Source organism: Vanacampus margaritifer, chromosome 17 (assembly GCF_051991255.1).
Source record: "Vanacampus margaritifer isolate UIUO_Vmar chromosome 17, RoL_Vmar_1.0, whole genome shotgun sequence".
NCBI lineage: Eukaryota > Metazoa > Chordata > Actinopteri > Syngnathiformes > Syngnathidae > Vanacampus > Vanacampus margaritifer.
In genome coordinates, this window is record NC_135448.1 from 7,155,707 (window position 1) to 7,175,378 (window position 19,672).

Consider the following 19,672-nt stretch of genomic DNA (forward strand, 5'->3'; position numbering starts at 1 on the left):
GCATCTTGTGTTGTCATTGTGGCCTCCCCTCGAACAAGTGCAGCCGCAGCGGTTCTCCCTTGCAGGTTTAGTTGTCCACTAGGTGGCAGCAACGACCCTCGCATGACCGAAACACGTCAGAGGACAACTGTTGGTTGGCTTTGACACGAATATAATACTCGGGTTTGAAATTTCATGCTACTAAATATTGCTAAAACCTGCAGAAAATGTTTTAGATTAAAAATAAAATAAAAAAGCCAGTTACATGGGTAGGGGTATGAGTGTGAAAATATCTGAAGGTCATTTTCGGAGAGTTTACGGACTTTGCCAAAGACACAGTGACATCTAGTGGATAGTTTTAGTATAACATGTTTACAAAAAGAATTGACTAAAATAACCTCTTACAGGATAGTCTCTTTTTTTTTTAAGACCACATTGTCCACTTTTAGGGAACCCAAACAAAATTTACTCAACACTGAATATTACTAGACAAATTAAACCCATAGGGGGGGAAAAGAATTACGTAAAGGCAGTTTTACGTCATACCTGCGAGTGTGATGTAGGATGTTTTTACATAGTAAGATTTCAAATAAGGTCACATTTAATCTCGTTTATTATCATTTTTGTTTTAAAATGGTCCTGCTTTTCTTACTGGTCCATGCCTGGTGGAAAAACATAAGCTGTAGGTTTATCGTGACGGCATAGTAATCCTAGTCAATTTCTAACTAAAGGGTGGCAATATTTGTCTTTGACTAAATCATTTTGGAAAAATGTCATCTTTATGTCAATTAAGATGGTATCACTATTTTTTTTTGTGTCAACTATGTGATGTTGTGGCTCAATATCTTAGTATAAAATAAGGGCACACAAGGAGAGGTAAGCATTTATGGGTCATAAACTATGAATAATACAACACAAAAAAACAAAAGATGGGAGAATAAACCATTAAAAATGTGTCTGAATACATTCAAAAGTGTAGACTAAACAATCCAGGTCGTTAAAGATAAAAGCCAATGTACCGTCTAATGTACTTCACACAGTCATTTAATGTAGTGCATTTATATTGGCAATGACATCTAAAATTGTTTGATGTGATCCTATTTCCTGCTAGATGACCACCCTGATTGGCATAAAGGTTATAAAAGTGCTTTGCAAACAACTTTAGTATTAGGTGACAAATATGTGACAAAACGGATGTAAAAACTGCTGACTGACTTTAGTGTGAATGTGCAAAAGGCCTCGGCACGCACAGGTGAAAAATAGAAGACAACTCTAATCCTATATAGACTGTATACAAAATTTTGTTGTCCCACGTGGAGATTCCCTTTGGCACCGTTGCTTGGCTCCTGTCTGTCTCCGTCGCAACAGGGCCCACATCTTTTGCTTTGAAAGTTTCAAGCAGCCATGTTGAACCCTGGAAGTGATGTCATCACTTGCTGTCAAGTGGACTTCCACATATGGTTGTTGTACATCCAGCCGTCTCCCTGCAACATGTTACACTTTTTTTTTTACAGGCAAAACGAAGGATCAAAGGGGTAAGCGCACAGTCTAACCTCCTTGGTGAAGTATTTGGATGTCCATGCTTTATTAACAGCTGCTCTCCGTCTCTCGTCCGCCCTCTGTTGCTCCTCCAGTCCATGTTTGTGCTGCGTCGCCTCGTCCATGTTGCCGTCTTTCAGGGACTTGGTCACGTGTTGCCATAACCGCCTACAAGCGCACAATCCCATCAACGTCTCTCTGAACACGTGTGTGAAGTCTTCGTACCTGGACTCGGTGCGTCCTTGTTTGTCGAGCGGTCGCAGCTTTTTCCTGGTTACGGCCAGCTTGGCCGTGTCGATGACTTTGGTTTCGCCGCTGCTGTAGGTGAACTCCATGGTTCCGTTCCACTCACCCTGCGCTTTGCAAACGATGGTGTTGGTCGGGTTGTGTTTCACCTCTGCAGTCACTCTATGACGGACAAAACGCTTGTTGAACGCCACGTTGTTTACAAGTTCCCTACACTGTGAAAGGACACTAAATGCACCATGTAGCGAGCCCGGAGCGAATCCGTATAATTATGCCGTCCCCGCGCGTCTTTTAAGCTATTTAACGACACTCTAGTTGGAGTTAACTGTAAAGCTAAAGACATGACCAGGAGAATTACATAACGTGTGTATTAAATTATAAAATATGATTTGTTTTTAGCACATCGCGAGCCTAGCGCTAATGTAAGTGAATGGAGGATCCCATTCAAACGCCAACAGGAAGTTAGCGTCCATCTCGGGAGTAATACTCCTTCAAACAACGAATATTCATACACAAATAATGTGGAAATACATACCTACAAAGCACAAACTCTTCACAATTTGTGAAAAAAAAAGAAGAAAAGTTATTTTTAATAGATTTCTAGCGTAATTTTCTTCTCTTCTCATTGTAAGCGTGTACACCATAGATGCACAGCACCACACTGTCCCTAAGAGGCCAAAACACGCAGGAACACCCACGTTTTGCGTTTTTGAGTTTAAGGATTCACATTTGGCTTTCCTCAAAATTCAAAGATACTAATATAATCAATGACTTTTTTGTGTGGTCATACCAACACACATTTCCACATGACACAGCACACAATACAATCAATCCCTGAGGTCCAAGGTTAGCCCACTAAGTCCCCAGATTTGATGAAATAAATATGATAAAGAAGATCATGTAATGCTTAAGTTTGAAATGGAAGAATGAAAATGCAAGAGGCTTGAATTTCATATGATATTTATAAGATTATATTGTACTTAAAAAGAATAGAGTTCAATGTGAAGAATGGGCATAAGGCTATGATCAAATTTTTGAGTAGTTGAGTTTTAGTAGTTATAAAGTTTTCAAATCAAGGAATCATTTTATTAATTGTGATTATTATTTTTCCCGCCCTACTCACCTGTGTACTTTTCCGCCATAGAAAGGTTTGGTGTGGAAAGTGACGGTGGCCGAGTAGCCGCTCTTGGCGCAGTTGATGGAGACTTTTCCTCCCAGTTCCACCCAGGGCACGGTGAGGATGGAGCGGGCGTAGGCTGAGGGCAGCGAAAATACGTACTCCTCCTCGTGCTCCTCCAGACACAGCACGCCTGGCAGAAGGAAGTCAAGTATAATGCAAGTTCAAGTGCCCATCTTGCATTCAACTAACATATTAATTGGATCATAAACGTTTTAAGGGGCTAATAGTTCCTTACTTGTTAAATAAACAACCTTAAAAGCAGCATTCTTTGGTCATTAGCAACAGCAATAATCTTTATTACAATAATGAAGTTGAACTGCCATATTAATTGAATGCTCAATGTAATCCAAAATGTACGACCAAGAAAACATATTACAAGGAAATAAGAGTTTTTGCATCACATTTTGTGCCTCGTATGCACGGCTCCATACTGCCCCCAAAAGGCCAAAACACACAGGAACAGTCAGTATTTGGTACTGTTTTTTCAGTTGCTATTATTTGAGTATATTCTATTCTTATTTCACTTTCTTATTGTTTTATTTTGTCATTGTCCTTTCAAGTTATATTTAAAGTATTTTATATTTCAATGATTCAAAGACTTTTTTTTTCTAAAAATTCTAAGTTTTTTTTTTTGTCTAGCACACATTTCCACATGACATGGCACGAAATAAATCCCCGAGGTGTACCAGGTTAGCCCAGTAAGTCCCAAGACTTGTAAAAATATACAAAAGAAAAGGTTACTTAAACTAAAAATGAGGAATAAAAATGCAAGAGGCTTGAATTTCACATAATTTGTGCGTAACAAAAACAAAGTGCAGAGATGAATGGGCATGATTTCAGCATGACATTTTTATGTAGTTGTGCAGCCTTAGTTTAAATTTATATTAGTTTGAAAATCTTTCTAGAAAATAAAATAGTTTACTGCTCAAAAAGGTGGGTGGTAAAAGTAAAACCCAACATCAACGAACTATGACGCACATAACAAAGCCTTCAAATTCACAGGAAAAGGGAAATGTGTCTACATTCAATGTGTTCGTTCTGTTCTGCTCTACACTGATTACAAGTGCGGTGTCACAAAGGCAGTAATCAGTTGTGCGTGCGCTGAACGGCATCAGCCACCCTTGTACTTGATTATCTGCTTTGTCATGACCTAAGCCAAAATAATTCCATTCAATGCCATTGACGGCTATTCACGTCAAAGATCCATTTTTAACAACAACTGGAAATAAATGGTCAAGACTCACCTTCCCCGACCATGGACACTCCTATAGACATGCCCATGAATTTGCTCTTGGTCCACACATGCGCGTTGACACACACCCGCCTCTCCGAGCACTCGCAGTAAAAAGCCGAAACGGGCGGATGATGGGAAACCTGCTCGGCCACGAAACGGACTCTGTAGCAGCCTCCCGGCGCGTCTTCCCCTTGCAGCGCATTATTGGGGCTCCTGCTTGACTCCTTGGCACACCCCTGGTTGGCTCTGAGCGAAGGTTTGAGTTTGTCCCGGGGTACTTCCCACGAGCAGTGGAAGGTCTCCCCCAGTACGGGGTTGTAGGGCTTCTTGGCAACAGCCCCCTTTCGCCCCTCGTGAAAGGAGGTCAGGTAGTACTCCACAAAGCGGACGATGCGATCCTCGGCTGTGACTCCGCCTGTTATTGACAGGAACAAGTCCGGATGCGCCATGAAGTTGGCGTACATCTCCAGCAGTGAGCGCTTTTCCAGAATAAACGTCGGCAGCACCACCTAGGAAAATCCAGACCATGAATATTTTCAAACCTTAAAGGTCTGATTGGGAAACTCACCCGTGTGAGGTCCATTCCCAGTTTGAGCTGGGACAGCAAATGGAGAATGACGCTCCTCTGGTCATCCAGAACTCCCAGGTCCTCCTCCTCGTTGTCCTCCGTGTCCGTCACTTCCTCGCTTTGGCTGATGTCTCCCAGCGCTGCCTGGTGCCGTCCAGACAAAAATAAAATATGACTATTTGAATTTGTTGCTAAACACAAAACCTTCTTTCTTCAAAAACAGGATTTTTAAAAATGTTATTTAGTTTTGCTCCCTAGCTAGTTGTGCAGGCTGCAATAACCACCCCCATTTTCTTAAGATGGAACCCAGGAGCACCAGATAAAATGAAAACAGCAGAGGCCCCAGAATTGAACCGTGTGGAACACCATATGTAATTTTTTCTGTGTAAACAAGCCAATCGGAAAGGCGTAAGGTGAAGCAACAGCTTATCAAGCCTACGCTCTTTTGACATTACATAACATTTCAGCAACAAAATCAATTACATAAATAAATAATAATTAACCACAACACGCAAACACAAGGCTTATCATGAAGACGGTGGTAAAATGAAATGAAAACTTATATAGAAGCCATTCATTGAGACGATGACAATAACTAAAATTGACTGACAATTTCATCAATAACTAAAGTGAAAACAAAATCACAAAATCCAATCAGAAGAAAAAAAGGAGACACCAGTGGGAGAAAACCACTCAGAAACTGTTTCTTAATGTTCAAACATGTTTACATTCATTAAACAACTGTAAGATTAATCTCCTTAGGCAAAAACTAAGTTTTAAGACGTCATATTATTGTCAGTTCAACATGTTTCATTGAAGCAAAGTTTAATAAAGACACCGTTGTTAAATGTCTTGCCTGTCAAACTACAATTACAAATAGGTGTGTTATAATTTTCTATATAAAGATTGAAAAGTATGCTGAAGAAAAACATCGACTCGATTGCCTATTTAGTCGACTAAAAGACTAAAACTTGAATTAATTTTAGTGAAAAGACTATAACTAAAATTAAATAAAAATATATCATCAAAATTAACACTGCACGAAGAGAAACAAACACTTTTTTAAAAACAAAAACAAACTTTTTCCCGCAAAACTACAAAATATTAAATTGTTACGCAATCATCTAGCCAGTGTATCAACAACGTCGTTACTTGGCCTCTGACGACGTCAGAGCACGAAGGGAGTTCGCAAACTAGACGCTGGACCGAAGCGGTTAGCTTAGTGCTATGCTAGCTTGTACAACAGGCATGGATGGACGGCATGGACACATTTCAAACTCTACCAGAAGCGAAAAAAACACCCTGGGTTCTCTGCCGTTGGCTACCGTACGGTGAGGGATCCTGGAGGCTAAAATACGTTAATTTAAACTAAAAAGAAAAATCTTTTTGTAGGTTGACACAACGCCGCTGATTATTGGCTAACAATTGGCCCTTTAAACCGTTATCATCGAAGAAAACCGAAGTTGCCGACGCTGTGAAAGTATCCTGAAGGCACCATTTTGCTTGCGTGGCATTAGAAAGTAGCAAATCTGTGTAGCCGCAGCGGGTGTTATTCTGTTGTCCCTAATGCCCTTTAAGATGTTTAATGACACCTCAGTTGGAGTTAACTGTCAAACTTAACACACAACAATAATTACATCCAATAAATACAAAACATAATTTGTGTTTAAAACATTGCCTATTGCTAATGCTAAAAGCGAAGGGAGGATCCCATTCAAATGCTGACAGGAAGTTAGGTAGTGTTTTTCCATCAAATAACGAATATCCACACACAAATGGTGGCTAGCTTGCTAGCTCTCTAGCTAGCTCCCAGGGTGCTCGTTTACCTGCTAGGGAGCTAGCTAGCTAGCATCAGAGGCAAAAGCCAAACTGTGGCAGGGATTTTACTTTCTGGACCTGGATTTGCCACCTCTGACGAGCAATTTGTTCAGCCATCGAACCACTTTTTCAGCAAGTCGTAGAACAAGCGCATGTATTGCTTTCAACCTCTTGTTTGCCTTCAGCCCTGATACACATGACTGGTCAAAGCCGAGTGAAGATGTGTGCTTTCTTTTGTTTCCCGGCATTCAAGTGAAGGCCGATAGAGCGTCGTTCAAACGGGAGCTGATGCCTTTGATATCTCCTGCAGTAATGTGACGAAGGCAGGAAGAAGAAAAAAAAGAAGATCCTAATGTATAATGCACAAAGTGCTCTCAAGCCTGTGGGCCACAAAATCCATGGCTGCTTTTGTGCAATACCTAATCTTAGGGATCTTATTTGAATGACAATGCCTCTGGAAATAACAACAAAATTAAAAACAACCCAGGATGAACGAGAATATAAAATTCCCTGCCGTTTATGTGCAGCGAGGTGGAAACGCGTGCCTGCCTGTTATCTGAATATTTCAGTGTATGCATGCAAAAGGCCCGCAGAGTGCACACTCCACACGAAAGACCTGAGCCAGCGCACGTGTGCCGGGATCCCGATGTATTTATAGACGTGTGCGGGCTGGAAGCAGTCTGTTATGATTCCAGTGGTTCGAATTAATTAAAGGCTCTTGACTGCGGCAGGAAGTTGATGCTAAGGGGGTCACGGCACTTCTGCTGGAGATCTTGAATGATAATATTAGAATGGAGTTACCAGTTCAAATATGTTCATCAATTTTTTTCCCTTCAGTTTAATCTCCAGTGAGTGATCATAATTCCCTCGCCTTTAAAAAAAAAAAACTATTTGGTTGCGATTGTAGTATAGTGTCGTTTCAGGTTATTGTCCATCTGCACTGTGCTGAATGTACCGGTAAGCAGATAAAATTGCCGAAAACAGCTCAGCGTAAATTTTCTGAGGTCACTGCCTGGGCCAACTAAATTTTAAACTTTCCCCTTTCAGTCTGTTACTGAGAAACTAGTTTATACTGGTTTCTAATAAATAAAAAAAATTGGTAGGCTTGAAGATTTATTTAGATGTTTCTTCTCCTCCCACACACTTGATTCAAATAAGTCAAATCAGGATCGTTGATAATGTTTCAGATGTTTCCCCTCCTCCGACACACCTGATTCATTAAATCATGTCAGGGTTGTTGGTCATGTTTCAGATGATTCCAATCCTCTAACACGCCCGATTCAAATACGTCAAGTCGGGATCAATGATAATGTTCAGTCAGGATTTTGTTGATCATGCTTTATAAGATCCCCCTCCTCCAACATACCTGATTCAAATAAGTCAGGATTTTGTTGGTCATGTTTTAGATGATTCTCCTCCTCCAACACACCTGATTCATATAATCAAGTCAGGATTTTTGGTCATGTTTGAAATGTTTCCCCTCTTCCAACACACCTGATTCAAATGATCAAGTCTGGGTCGTTGATCATGTTTTAGATGTTTTCCCTCCTCCAACAAACTTGATTTTTGGTAGTCTTGAAGTGCATATCCCAAAGTCTAGTTTTGCAATTTGAATACAACTAGGCTCTACTCCGCCGGCACTTAAAGGAAAATGAAATTCATGTGACTCAATGCATCTTGTGCTTCAATGTGCCAGGAAGTAAGGTTCTCTTTACAGAAATTGACATTTCCGCTAATTTAACAGATGGCGTCATTTTCCTTTATTGCCATTGTTTTTTAAATGTACAAGCTATCATAAAACAACTATTTCCACTTCAAAACATGTTAGCTGGCTAAAGTGGTCAATAATTTATGAAGGAGCTCTATTTAGAAAACATGCAAAAACATAAAAAGTGCACTCACGTCTTCTTGATGTGCAGCTAAATGCTTGACTGGCATACAACTGGACTTCATCTCCATAAAAAGGCAACAAAAAAGGACCAAAGTCAAAGTTGTGCTTAAAGCCGTGCTAAGCAGCCATAACAACACATCTTCATCTCTTCACGCTCGTCAGGCGGTAGTGAGCAGCTGCTGTGCCCACCACCCACCCTGAAAAACAAGGAAGTGGTGAAACAAAGCTCAGGGCTAAGTCCCAGTGACGTCTCCTCCTGCTTCTTCCCATCATCCTGCACTGCCCCCCCCCCATGCTTCTTACTTCCTCCTCCTCCTCTTCACTTCTGCCCTCCCTTGTATTTTCTCTCCTGACATCACTTTGCCTCCTCCCCCCTCACTTGGTTGACTCCTCCACTGATTTGGGGGCTGCCGGCTAAGAATAGAATAAGCCTTTATTAGTCCCTATATGCCAAGGTCAACTTTTTTTTTCCACATTCATTTCATTTCCTATTCCTTTATAATTTGTCCTCCTGAAATCCTTCCAAGTCCAAATTCTGTCGTGTTTTCCTCCCGTAATCTTCTGCTTGCCGTTGTTTCCTTCATCCACCCTCCTTTCCTTCCTCTGCTCATTCCTGCCACCCTTGTTACATCATCTGTCTCCACATCCATTCCCAGGCTTTACGCGTCATGGTCTAGTTTTGTAATTTGATGTCAGGACATTTAGCGCAGATGGGGCAAGTCTTCATCTTCTTCATTCTCAAGCTCACTTCCACTTCAGCTAGATAAAAACTTTCAACTATTCATACTTGATGTCATTGAGTGTGACTGTTTTGTCTGGTGCTTTAGATTTGTCCCGCTTTTGCTCCTTGTGACCCTCAACAGGGGAAGTGGTACAGCTAATGGAAAGCTATGTCATATATAAATATAAAGCATTGTGCTGACCTCTGCTGGTGTAATCCAGAAACAACGTGGAAAATTGTTTTACACACAACAGTAAAATGCACCCAGTAGGATCCGGTCCAATAATAGTTGCCTCCCTCCAACACATATGATACAAATGATCAACTCAAGTCAGGATTGTTCACATTTCAGCTGTTTCCCTCCTCCAACACACCTGATTCAAATAGTCACGTCAAGATTGTTGATCATTTTTTAAATGTTCCCCGTCTCCGACACGCTTGATTCATATAAGCAAGTCAGGGTTGTTGATCGTGTTTCAGATGTTTCCCTCCTCCAACACACCTGATTCAAATAATCAAGTCAAGTCAGGCTTGTTGATCGTGTTTTGCCTCCTCCAACACACCTGATTCAAGTCAAGCCAGGATCGTTGATCTGTTTTAAATGTTCCCCTCCTCCAACACACCTGATTCAAGTCAAGCCAGGATCGTTGATCTGTTTTAAATGTTCCCCTCCTCCAACACATCTGATTCATTTAATCATATTAGGATTGTTGGTCATGTTTTAGATGATCCCCCTCTTCCAACACAACTGATTCAAATAATCAAGTCAGGATCGTTGATCATGTTTCAGATGTTTTCCCTCCTCCCAACACACCTGGTTCAAATAATCAAGTCAAGTCAGGATCGTTGATCATGTTTTAGATGTTTCCCCTCCTACAGCACACCTGATCCAAATGATCACAATCGTTGATCGAATGATTCAGGCAAATGATTCATTCAAATGATCACAATCAATCTTTTGGATCACAATTGTTGATCATTTGAATCATCTGTGTTGAAGGAGGGCACCGTCTAAAAGATGCAGAATAGGGGCCCTCGAGGACTGAATTTGGACACGCCTGATCAGGGGTGGGCAATTCCAGTCCTCAAGGGCCGGAGTCCTGCAGGTTTTTGAAGTTTCCCTCCTCCAACACAGCTGATTCCAATGAACAGAATGGGTTATTAGGCTTATGTAGAGCTAGCTGATAAGCTGATCATATGGTTGAGATATCACACATAAAAAAGCAAAATCTTTTCTTTCTTTTTCGACATTTGTGACGCCAATCCTTCTTCCCTTTAGACAAAAGTACACAGAGTCCAAAGTGACCTGTCTCACCTCGGCTGCGTGCGACAGGCTCCTTTCCCTGTAGGCCGGCGAGGGCTCGGCGGAGCGCAGGGGAGTCAGGCCGCCGTTTTTCAGATGCTGCCCTGAGGGTGACTTTGGTACCGTCCACACAGGAGCGCCATCTGAGTGAATGACAAGGTGTCAGCGGCAAAAGTCAAAGGTCATCATTGATTTACGTGTATTGATGCCCAAGTTGGCTTGCAAGGAATGCGAATGACAAGGAGGATGGAGACGGCGCCAATCACTTCGGATTTACTTCTGACACTCAGTATTAGATTTCATAAATAAAAGTAAAAGATGAGACAACAGGATATTGCATGTGTGTGTATTTGTGTGTGTTTGTCTTTATATCTGACCGCGTCTCTTTGACTTTGTATCAGAAAGATAAATACCTAAACAGAAAGTCAGAATGGTGCTTTATTTTGACTTGTGAATGTGGCTTCCTGACATCTTTTTACCAAGTAGACACTTCACAATAATTAAAACATTCTAATTAATTAAATAATTAATCAATTAAAATTAAGGACTTTTGTAAAGGCAGATTTTGTGTGTGTGTGTTAGATATGCGTAATGAAGTAGCCAAAGAGTGTATATGCATATCATACATATTAAATGAGAATTCTATATGATTTCATTTAATTATATTGCAACATTTAGAAACAATTTATGAAACATTAATGCATTGCTATTAATTAAAATAAAAAGCTGTACTGATTGAAACTTGAGTGGATAATTCAATGTCATGTAACCTTTGTGTATTGTGACATTGATGCACTAAATACAAATATTAAAATAATAATAATAGCTGATGTAAAAAAAAAAAAATCTACACACCCCTGCTTAAATGTGTCCAAAAATAGTTTGGATTTCAAAACGTTTTCCTTCTTATAACCTGTACAATTAAATGTTGTTGTTGTTTTTTTATGAGAGGTGATGTAAAAATAAACAACTTAGATAATGTGCATTTCAAACAGTTCATAATTCCTTTCTGTACTTTGACCCCAGCTGAAGATAAATAACTGCAGGTTGAACTTTTTGGCCATAATTTCAAAATGCATATTTGTCATAAAAATAACATTGTTTATCATTAAAAAAAAAAGAGTCAAAGGTGGAAGAAATTGTGAACAGTTCCAATTACCAGTTCAAGTATTTTCACATCTATCCGTTTTCTGAACCAGTTTTGCAATTTGCTACTGAGCAGGGGTGTGTAGACTTATTATATCCTCTGTATGTAAAAATTCCGGTAGATCTCATTTCCAAGTAGTCCTGATAGAGTCTGACTGTCTCCCTTTCAAATCTCCTAACAAGCTCTCAAATTTGGTTTAAAGCAGAATCTTCCAAGATGCGGTTCTTTGAATTTCATTAGAGAGAAGCACTCAGTCCAAAAAGCGCTCTCCATGTTTGTAGGTTTGAAACCCTGACTCGACCAAAATGTCTAAAGGAATCTGTTACACGTTATTGCAGGGGTTGAAGCCAGGACTTCACGTTGACAGTCCGTGTGTCCATCTTCTCATCCAGCAGTGACCCGAGGGTGACTGTGGCTCCTCCTCCATATATTGTCAACAATCTGACTTTAGGGAGCACTCATCTTTGCTTCTACTTTGGCCTGGTGGTCAAGCAAGCGGACTGCAGTTCTAACATACATGGGTTCAAACTCAAGACACATCCATTGCAAAACTAGGCCTGCTTTAACATTTTGACCTTAAAGGCCAAGTAAAAGAAAAAGGCAAAGGCGCACGGGGAGCAAGAGCCTTCGCTCCTACAGTGGCCCTGTGGTCAAGCAAGCGGACTGCAGCAATGAAGTACCTGGGTTCAAATCCAGGAGAGGCAGAGGTAGGTTTTCAAGAACAAAGTATATTAAGGCATTTCAAAACAACGACCATGTATATAATAAGGTGTTTTTTTTTAACCCATTAAGGGTGTTTTATTTAAAAAACGACCATGTACGGTATATAGTAAAGCGTTTAATATAAAAAAAAAATCCATTATAGTAAGGCGTTTTTTTTTTTTTTTTAACCGACCATGCATAGTAAGGTGGGGGGGTTTTAACGTCCATGTATATTACGGCATTTTTTTTTTTAAACGACCATATAAAGTAATGCAATATTTTTTTTAAATCGACTATGTATAATAAGGCTTTTTTTTTTACTACCATGTATAGTAAGGCGTTTATTTTTAATGACCATGTATAGTAAGGAACTTTTTTAAACGACCAAGTACAGTAAGGAACTTTTTTGTATAGTAAGGCATTTTGTTAAAAAAGTGACTATGTATAATAATGCGTTTATTTTAAACGACCATATCCAGTAAGGAACTTTTTTAAACGATCATGTATATAAAGTAATGCATTTTTTTAAAACACCATGGCATCATGGTGAGGCATTTTGTTAAAAATCAACTATGTACAATAAGGCTTTTTTTTACTACCATGTATAGTAAGGTGTTTATTTTTAAGGACCATTTAAGGAACTTTTTTAAATGACCAAATACAGTAAGGAACTTTTTTGTATAGTAAGGCATTTTGTTAAAAAAAATTACTATGTATAATAAGGCGTTTATTTTAAACTACCATGTATAGTAAGGCGTTTATTTTAAACAACCATATCTAGTGAGGAACTTTTTTAAACGATCATGTACAGTAAGGAACTCTTTTAAACGATCATGTACAGTAAGGAATTTTTTTGTATAGCAAGGCCTTTTGTTAAAAAATGACTATGTATATAGTAAGGCATTTTGTTAAAAAAATCAACTATTTTTAGTAAGGCGTTTATTTTAAACGACCATGTATAGTAATGAACTTTTTTAAACGACTATGTACAGTAAGGAATTTTTTTGTATAGTAAGATTTTGTTAAAAAATGACTATGTAGGCATTTATTTTAAACGACCATGTATAGATAGTAATGCATTTTTTTAAACGACTGTGTACAGTAAGGAACTTTTTTGTATAGTAAGGCATTGTGTTAAAAAAAAATTCTATGTACAGTAAGGCATTTTTTTAATGACCATGCATAATAAGGAACTTTTTGGCATTTTGGCATGGTAAGGCATTTTGTCAAGAAAACGACTATGTATAGCAATACGTTTATTTTAAATGACCATGAACAGTAAGGATTTTTTTGTATAGTAAGGCATTTTGTTAAAAAAAAAAGACTATGTATATAGTAAGGCGTTTATTTTTAACGGCCATGTAAGGCATTTTTTTTAAACCACCAAGGCAGGTTTTTTTTTGGGGGGGGGGGATAACCATGTACTTATTTCGCAGCGTAGTTTGAGTAGGTCGCTGACAGATTTCAAATCTGAACATTGCTGTTTGTAAACACAACATTCAAAACTGACCCTCGGGGAAGCAGCCAACCAGGAACGAGCATGAACCCAGTCCACCAATCAGGAGGGGTACACACAGCGGCATTTTGAGACCACTGTTGATTTGTTGTTGTGTTTGAAGTAATCTAAAAGTAGATTGCGGTGGAAAAAAGTTTGGAGATCCCTGCTTTAGATTATTATTATTGGATGAAATTGGACCCAGGGGAGAAATTAGCGTGTGTGTGCGCGGGAGTGGCGTCACAATAGATTTTCTAAATGTATTGAAAAATACATACTTTATGATGTGTTTACAATAGTATTTCAAGCAGGTTCATCTTCTGTTATACTGTAGGCCACTGGCTTGATGCATGCTGGAAGTGCACAATGCTGGTGTAAATTAAGGGGAAAGATATGCATGCTCCAGACGTTATGTTATACAATTGCATGGACAGCAAGATTTAGATCAATACTCCATAATTATAGAATGTTCACACAAAAAAAAGTGTATGACTTTTCACTTCATTCACATTAACCCTTTACTCATTAAAATAGAAGAATGTTCAAAATTTCATACTTACACTACCACATAATTTTATTGTAGAAAGCATTGGAAATAAGACATACAATCATTATATTAGATTATTTTTGTGGGGAAAATTTTCTGTGGCCAATATATAGAAAAATATGTTACTAATATTTGAAGAACTTTGTATGTCATGATTGTTGCTTTTTGCCAATTGGGAAAAATAAGCATTAGCATACAGGGTCCATTTTAATTAGGGATGGGTGAGTACCGATCACCTGCCTTTTTTCAAGGTATTGGTATTTGCGACGATGACCTATACCAGTATAGCCATAGCTTAGCATTTAGAAAAATAGAAAGAATAGAAAAATTTAAGGAAAAATGCTATGTTGGGATATATAGGTCTATCTTTAAAATTATCTGCCATCCGTTTTAGGAGGTCAATTTCATTTATCAAGAGTATTAGTGGTATCAGTGCCTGGTATCGGTATCGTTCGTGACTACTCAAGAATTGAGTACCCGTACTGCTATTTGGGGAAAAAAGTGGTTTTGAACATAAGTAATTTGAAATCATTTGCTCCCAAAAACTGATAAATACGTTCTATTTAAATTATTACCATGCTCTCAAAGACTTATTTATAATTTTTTTAAATGTTTTTTTTTTTTTAATGCTAGAGCATACAGAAGGCTTTGAACTGAAGAGAACGCTTGAAGCAATGGTAGTTATTACAAAAACGGCCAGCAGGTGGCAGCAGAGTATAAGAGCTCAACCAGGGCCATCTTGCAAAAAGCTCTTTCCCCTACTGTTTTGAACGCATTTGTGAATAATGATTATTAATAATAATAATAATAATAATTAATAATAATGATGATAATGATAATTGCAGCAAAATGGAAACAGATACAAATATATATATATTTGTCCTAATGAAAGAAGAGAAAATGAGGGAGGGATATCATCCACTCGAGAAAAAAAAATTGTGTTCAATCCCAATTAGCCATAAAACAATAATAATACTAATAAAAAACATTACCTGAGACAAAGTTTTTACGCTACATGTTTTAAGATACGAGCACGGAACGATTTAAAATGTGTTGAGTAGTCACATTATTGCTGTCCATGCAAATCACTGTCCGCCCATTCCTCTGCATGTACGTACAGTAAATCAAGGCCCTACTTTCAAAACGACTTGTGTCAGGCTGTGAAGGGACTCGTGAAATTTGATCTCCTTTGTGGGTTTTCTTTTCACTTCCTCACAGGATTTTGAAGTTCATGGAGGCGACACAGACCATCAGTCCATTCACAAGCTCGACGCCATGCACTGCCAAGTTATTCATTAAGCGCTTTTTCTTCATATTGTGGATCATTCTCATGCGTCGCACAGCCCAGCATTCTGCTTAGAAAATTCCTCACTGTATTAAGGGGGGCGTACGCTGAAGGTGAGGGTGCGGTTGGAACCCCACGGGGCCTATCAGCCAGGCAGCGGATACAAAGTGGTTTGTACTTGCAGCAAGGTGGTCCCACTCCACAACAACGCATGGCGACTGTTGGTGCAAAGAAGTCAGGACTGACTGTAAATTTCAAAGGTTTAGAAACAACCCGAGAATATCTAGTTGGCACTTTTGAGGTACATTCTGCCATATTGGACATCCTCATCCTTTGTTTGAAATCCAGTGAAGCACCCTCAGGCTGCAGGAGGTTTCAATCCAAATAACTTTATTGGCTCCATTTATGATCAGGCACAGGGAAGGAAAAATTCAGCAACATTTGCTACACACATTGAAGTTGATATTAGCCATCAGGCAGGGACAGGAACTAACGGGTTCTGAACACGCGGACACAAAGGACAAAGAGGAAGGAGACGATAGAGAAGTTGGGGGCTCCAGCAGTACAAGAATGGAGCCCAGAGACGACTCACCCGTGGAGGCTCCGTGGTTACGCTGAGTGGCCTGAGACTGAGGCGGCACCTGGCTTTGGCTGTGTTGGAGGATGTTCAGGCACTCTCCCAGGCAGCTGAGCGTGGCGGCCGACGTGGCTTTGAGCAGCAGCAGGTCCTGGTCCAGACAGGAGATGGGGCCTTTGGCGGGCAACGAGTCGATGGACTGGACGAGGTTCTTTTGTTGGCCCTCGGCTTGCGACATCATCTGGAAGACACGTGAGCGCATTCCCACATACGTTATTGGGATTTTTTTTCATCACTCTTTTTTGCCGTGTAAAAACTCCCACATAACACTTCCGATTTAAACTTGCTTCAAACATTCACACCTCCCGGTGTATAAGTATCATCTGATTCCACATTACTTACAGTATTTGCACAATTTAACATTAAATATCGACTTTTCAACATTCATTTTCAATGGGACTGACATTGAATTTTTTTTTAAGAATTTAGATGTTTCTGGGGTTGGTGAAGGACTCTGGTTGGTGGCCCGGTGGGTGGTGTCTGGTCGGTGCTGGATTTCACTTTCCTTTCTTTTCTTTAGTCCTTCCTCGGGTCTCCTGACGGCCTCACGACTCTGGCTGGAAGTGTTCGGTTTAGGTGAACGGTATGGGATTTTTTAATAGGTTTTAGGTGAACTAATGAATGCACACTCACACGCACATGCACATACTCCCCCACATAAAAAAATAAAAATAAAATAAAAAATGTAAGTCCCACTTTAAAGCGCATTTCCATACATATATTGCATTATCTAGTAACCAGGAGGTCGTGGGTTCAAATCCCACCTTCGACTGTACATTGTAAATATATCAATGGCCATTAGCCATTAGCCTATGCCTATAAGTGATATACATGTATAGCAACTTGCTACCATATCAAGAAATGCATTATAATTTTACTGAAATTATTAAATACATGCTAGCTTTCAGCATTAGATGACACTTTTCAAAAATAAATACGCCATTAGCCATGTGCTCATTGGTTAGAGCAATTGCCTTCCACCATAGAGTACATGGGTTCAAACCACACTTGGACCACATTTTAGTACTAATTTACTTCATAAGCACATACATTCAACTCTTAGCATTTTTACAGAAAATTGCACTTTGTCTACTTTAACTTTTAACTTCCACTTGAGCCAGGCTTGACTCGAGCACGCTGGTACACATTTAAAAATGGAAGGTGGATAAATCCTGGTAGTAAACTGTAGATGAGAAATAAGTGAAACTGGCAGAAAGGCAGAGCGGAGGCAGTAGCAGGATGAATTGCAGATCTTAATTCAAATTCTGAAGGCCATCTTGGATAAATATCAGCCAGCTGTCAAAAATGCCTGAGTTCAATGATTTTCTAATCTTTTAAAATGTCACAATGACAAGGTACTGTGTTGAACTCTGCTACTTATTCCACAGCATAGAAGCAACCGTCTCTAAATAGGATGAGTTCAACTTTCTCTTAAAGATGTACCGTACTTTATAATCCATCTATCATCGAGATCTGTCAAAATTAATCGATTAATCGACAAGTAATTGATTATCAAATTATTCTAATTATTCGATTTGGAGCCATTTTTTGTGTAAAATTGTCCAAATCCTCTGATTTCAGCATATCAACAGTAATTGTTCACTGATTTCTGTAGTCCTTCATGAAAGAAGACTGATTAACGTCTGTGTTTAATCAAAATAAGACACTTGCAAACGTCTGTTTTTATTTTGGAAAACAATGACTGAACCGGTAACATCAATGCCTTTTTTAATCACTATACGAATACAAAGTACGAAATAAACACAAATCACTGGTTAATAAACAGTAATCAGGGAAAAATAATAATTGTAATACACTTTAATGCAAAATTAAAATGAATCCGATTAATCAACTGATTTAATATTTAAAATCCTCAAAAACACATAATACAAGCACATATAAATTACATATAAATAATCTGTTTGTTTTTTTAAAAACTAACAAACTTAGTTTATCATCTTTTAATATGCATCAATAATCATGCCCAAAGATATACATTGCAAAATGAAGCTAGGATTGAAGGAGATTAACATTTAATATTCTTGAGCAAAAAGTAGGAGGATCTTGAAATACTGGACTTCCTGTTTTCAATCGTCTTCTATAGTCAAATTCGCAGTGTCAAAGACAATACAAAATAGTGTGTCGCCATCTAGTGGTCAACAGTGAAATCCAACCAGAAATAAATGAGAACAAAATAGAGTTATAAACTGTACAAAAAATCCTCAAAAATAGTGAGACCACGATCCCTCTCATTTTGCCTGTTTATTACATGATATTGAAAGTGAACGTGCATTGCAATTGACCTTTTAATTTCATTCTTCCATCACATTCTTCTGTGCTCACATGCCATTTCTGTATCATAGCTCTTAATAAATACGAGTGCATTCTCCTATATCCACCTCATCTGCACCAAAAGAGGAGTATGAGAATTATTCCTGTAGGAATCACCTATTTGGTCGAAAGGCATCACAAAAGGGAGGAAGAGAAAGTTGCATCTTCCTTGTGGATAATAAGCTTTTCTCAGCACTAATGTATGCGGGTTGCTAATCTTACCTTCATTAATATTGTATATGTTCACAGCCCACACCTCGTGTTCTGCACGCACTTGACAAGCCCTATCTGCAGCGGCGCGCAAGAGCTATTTTAGAAGCAGACAAAGCTGCCGGATGAGCTTATATGCATCTTCTATAGTCAATGGAAAAGACTCAACAATCATTATTTGGCTTTGCATTTACTTAGATTGGATCCACTGAGAACTGATTGTTTAGTCTTGTTACAGAATCTACCTTATGGAGGACCAATAATACAAAATTATAAATAAGTAAATAAATACATGTGAAAATAAAAATGGATATAAAAATATAATTAAAAACTTAAATATAAAAAATGTAAATGGTAATAAAAACTACAAAATGTATATAAATATGTATGTAAAAATAAATACAAAAATTAAAAATGAGATAAAAAAAAATACAAATAAATTCATTTGGAAATAAATACAAAAACAAATATATAAATATAATTAAATGCCACTCAATAAATAAAAAGGCTCTGCTCTCATATTTATTTATTTCATGCTGCAGATGCTGTTATGGAGGACCAAAATGACAAAAAATAAATAAATAAAAGCTGAAAATAAAAATGGTAAAAAAAAATTTAAAAAAACATAATTAAAAAGCAATATAATATGGAAGACCAAAAATGCCAAATATTAAAAATAAATGTGAAAATATAAACGGATATAAAAATATATTTCAAAAATTAAATAAAAAATAAATAGATATAAATGGAAATAAAAACAACAAAATATATAGCTGAACATAAATAAAAAAGTTAAATAAAATAAAAATTTAAAAAACGTGAATATATTTTTTTTTAAA

The 19,672-nt window shown here is 38.3% G+C and overlaps 1 protein-coding gene across 1 annotated transcript in view; it reads right to left on the reverse strand.

Moving 5' to 3' along the window:
* Positions 1-850: 850 nt before the first annotated feature.
* Positions 851-19,672, reverse strand: part of osbpl10a (oxysterol binding protein-like 10a) — a 45,640-nt gene continuing 26,818 nt past the window's right edge. Inside the window, exons 6-13 of the mRNA XM_077547932.1 lie at positions 16,248-16,473; positions 10,492-10,622; positions 4,747-4,890; positions 4,189-4,687; positions 2,888-3,074; positions 1,744-1,926; positions 1,533-1,686; positions 851-1,463 (exon numbers count right to left, since the gene is read on the reverse strand). Coding sequence (XP_077404058.1) covers positions 1,419-1,463; positions 1,533-1,686; positions 1,744-1,926; positions 2,888-3,074; positions 4,189-4,687; positions 4,747-4,890; positions 10,492-10,622; positions 16,248-16,473 — 1,569 coding nt within the window. The 3' untranslated portion in view covers positions 851-1,418. The remainder of the gene's footprint in view (positions 1,464-1,532; positions 1,687-1,743; positions 1,927-2,887; positions 3,075-4,188; positions 4,688-4,746; positions 4,891-10,491; positions 10,623-16,247; positions 16,474-19,672) is intronic.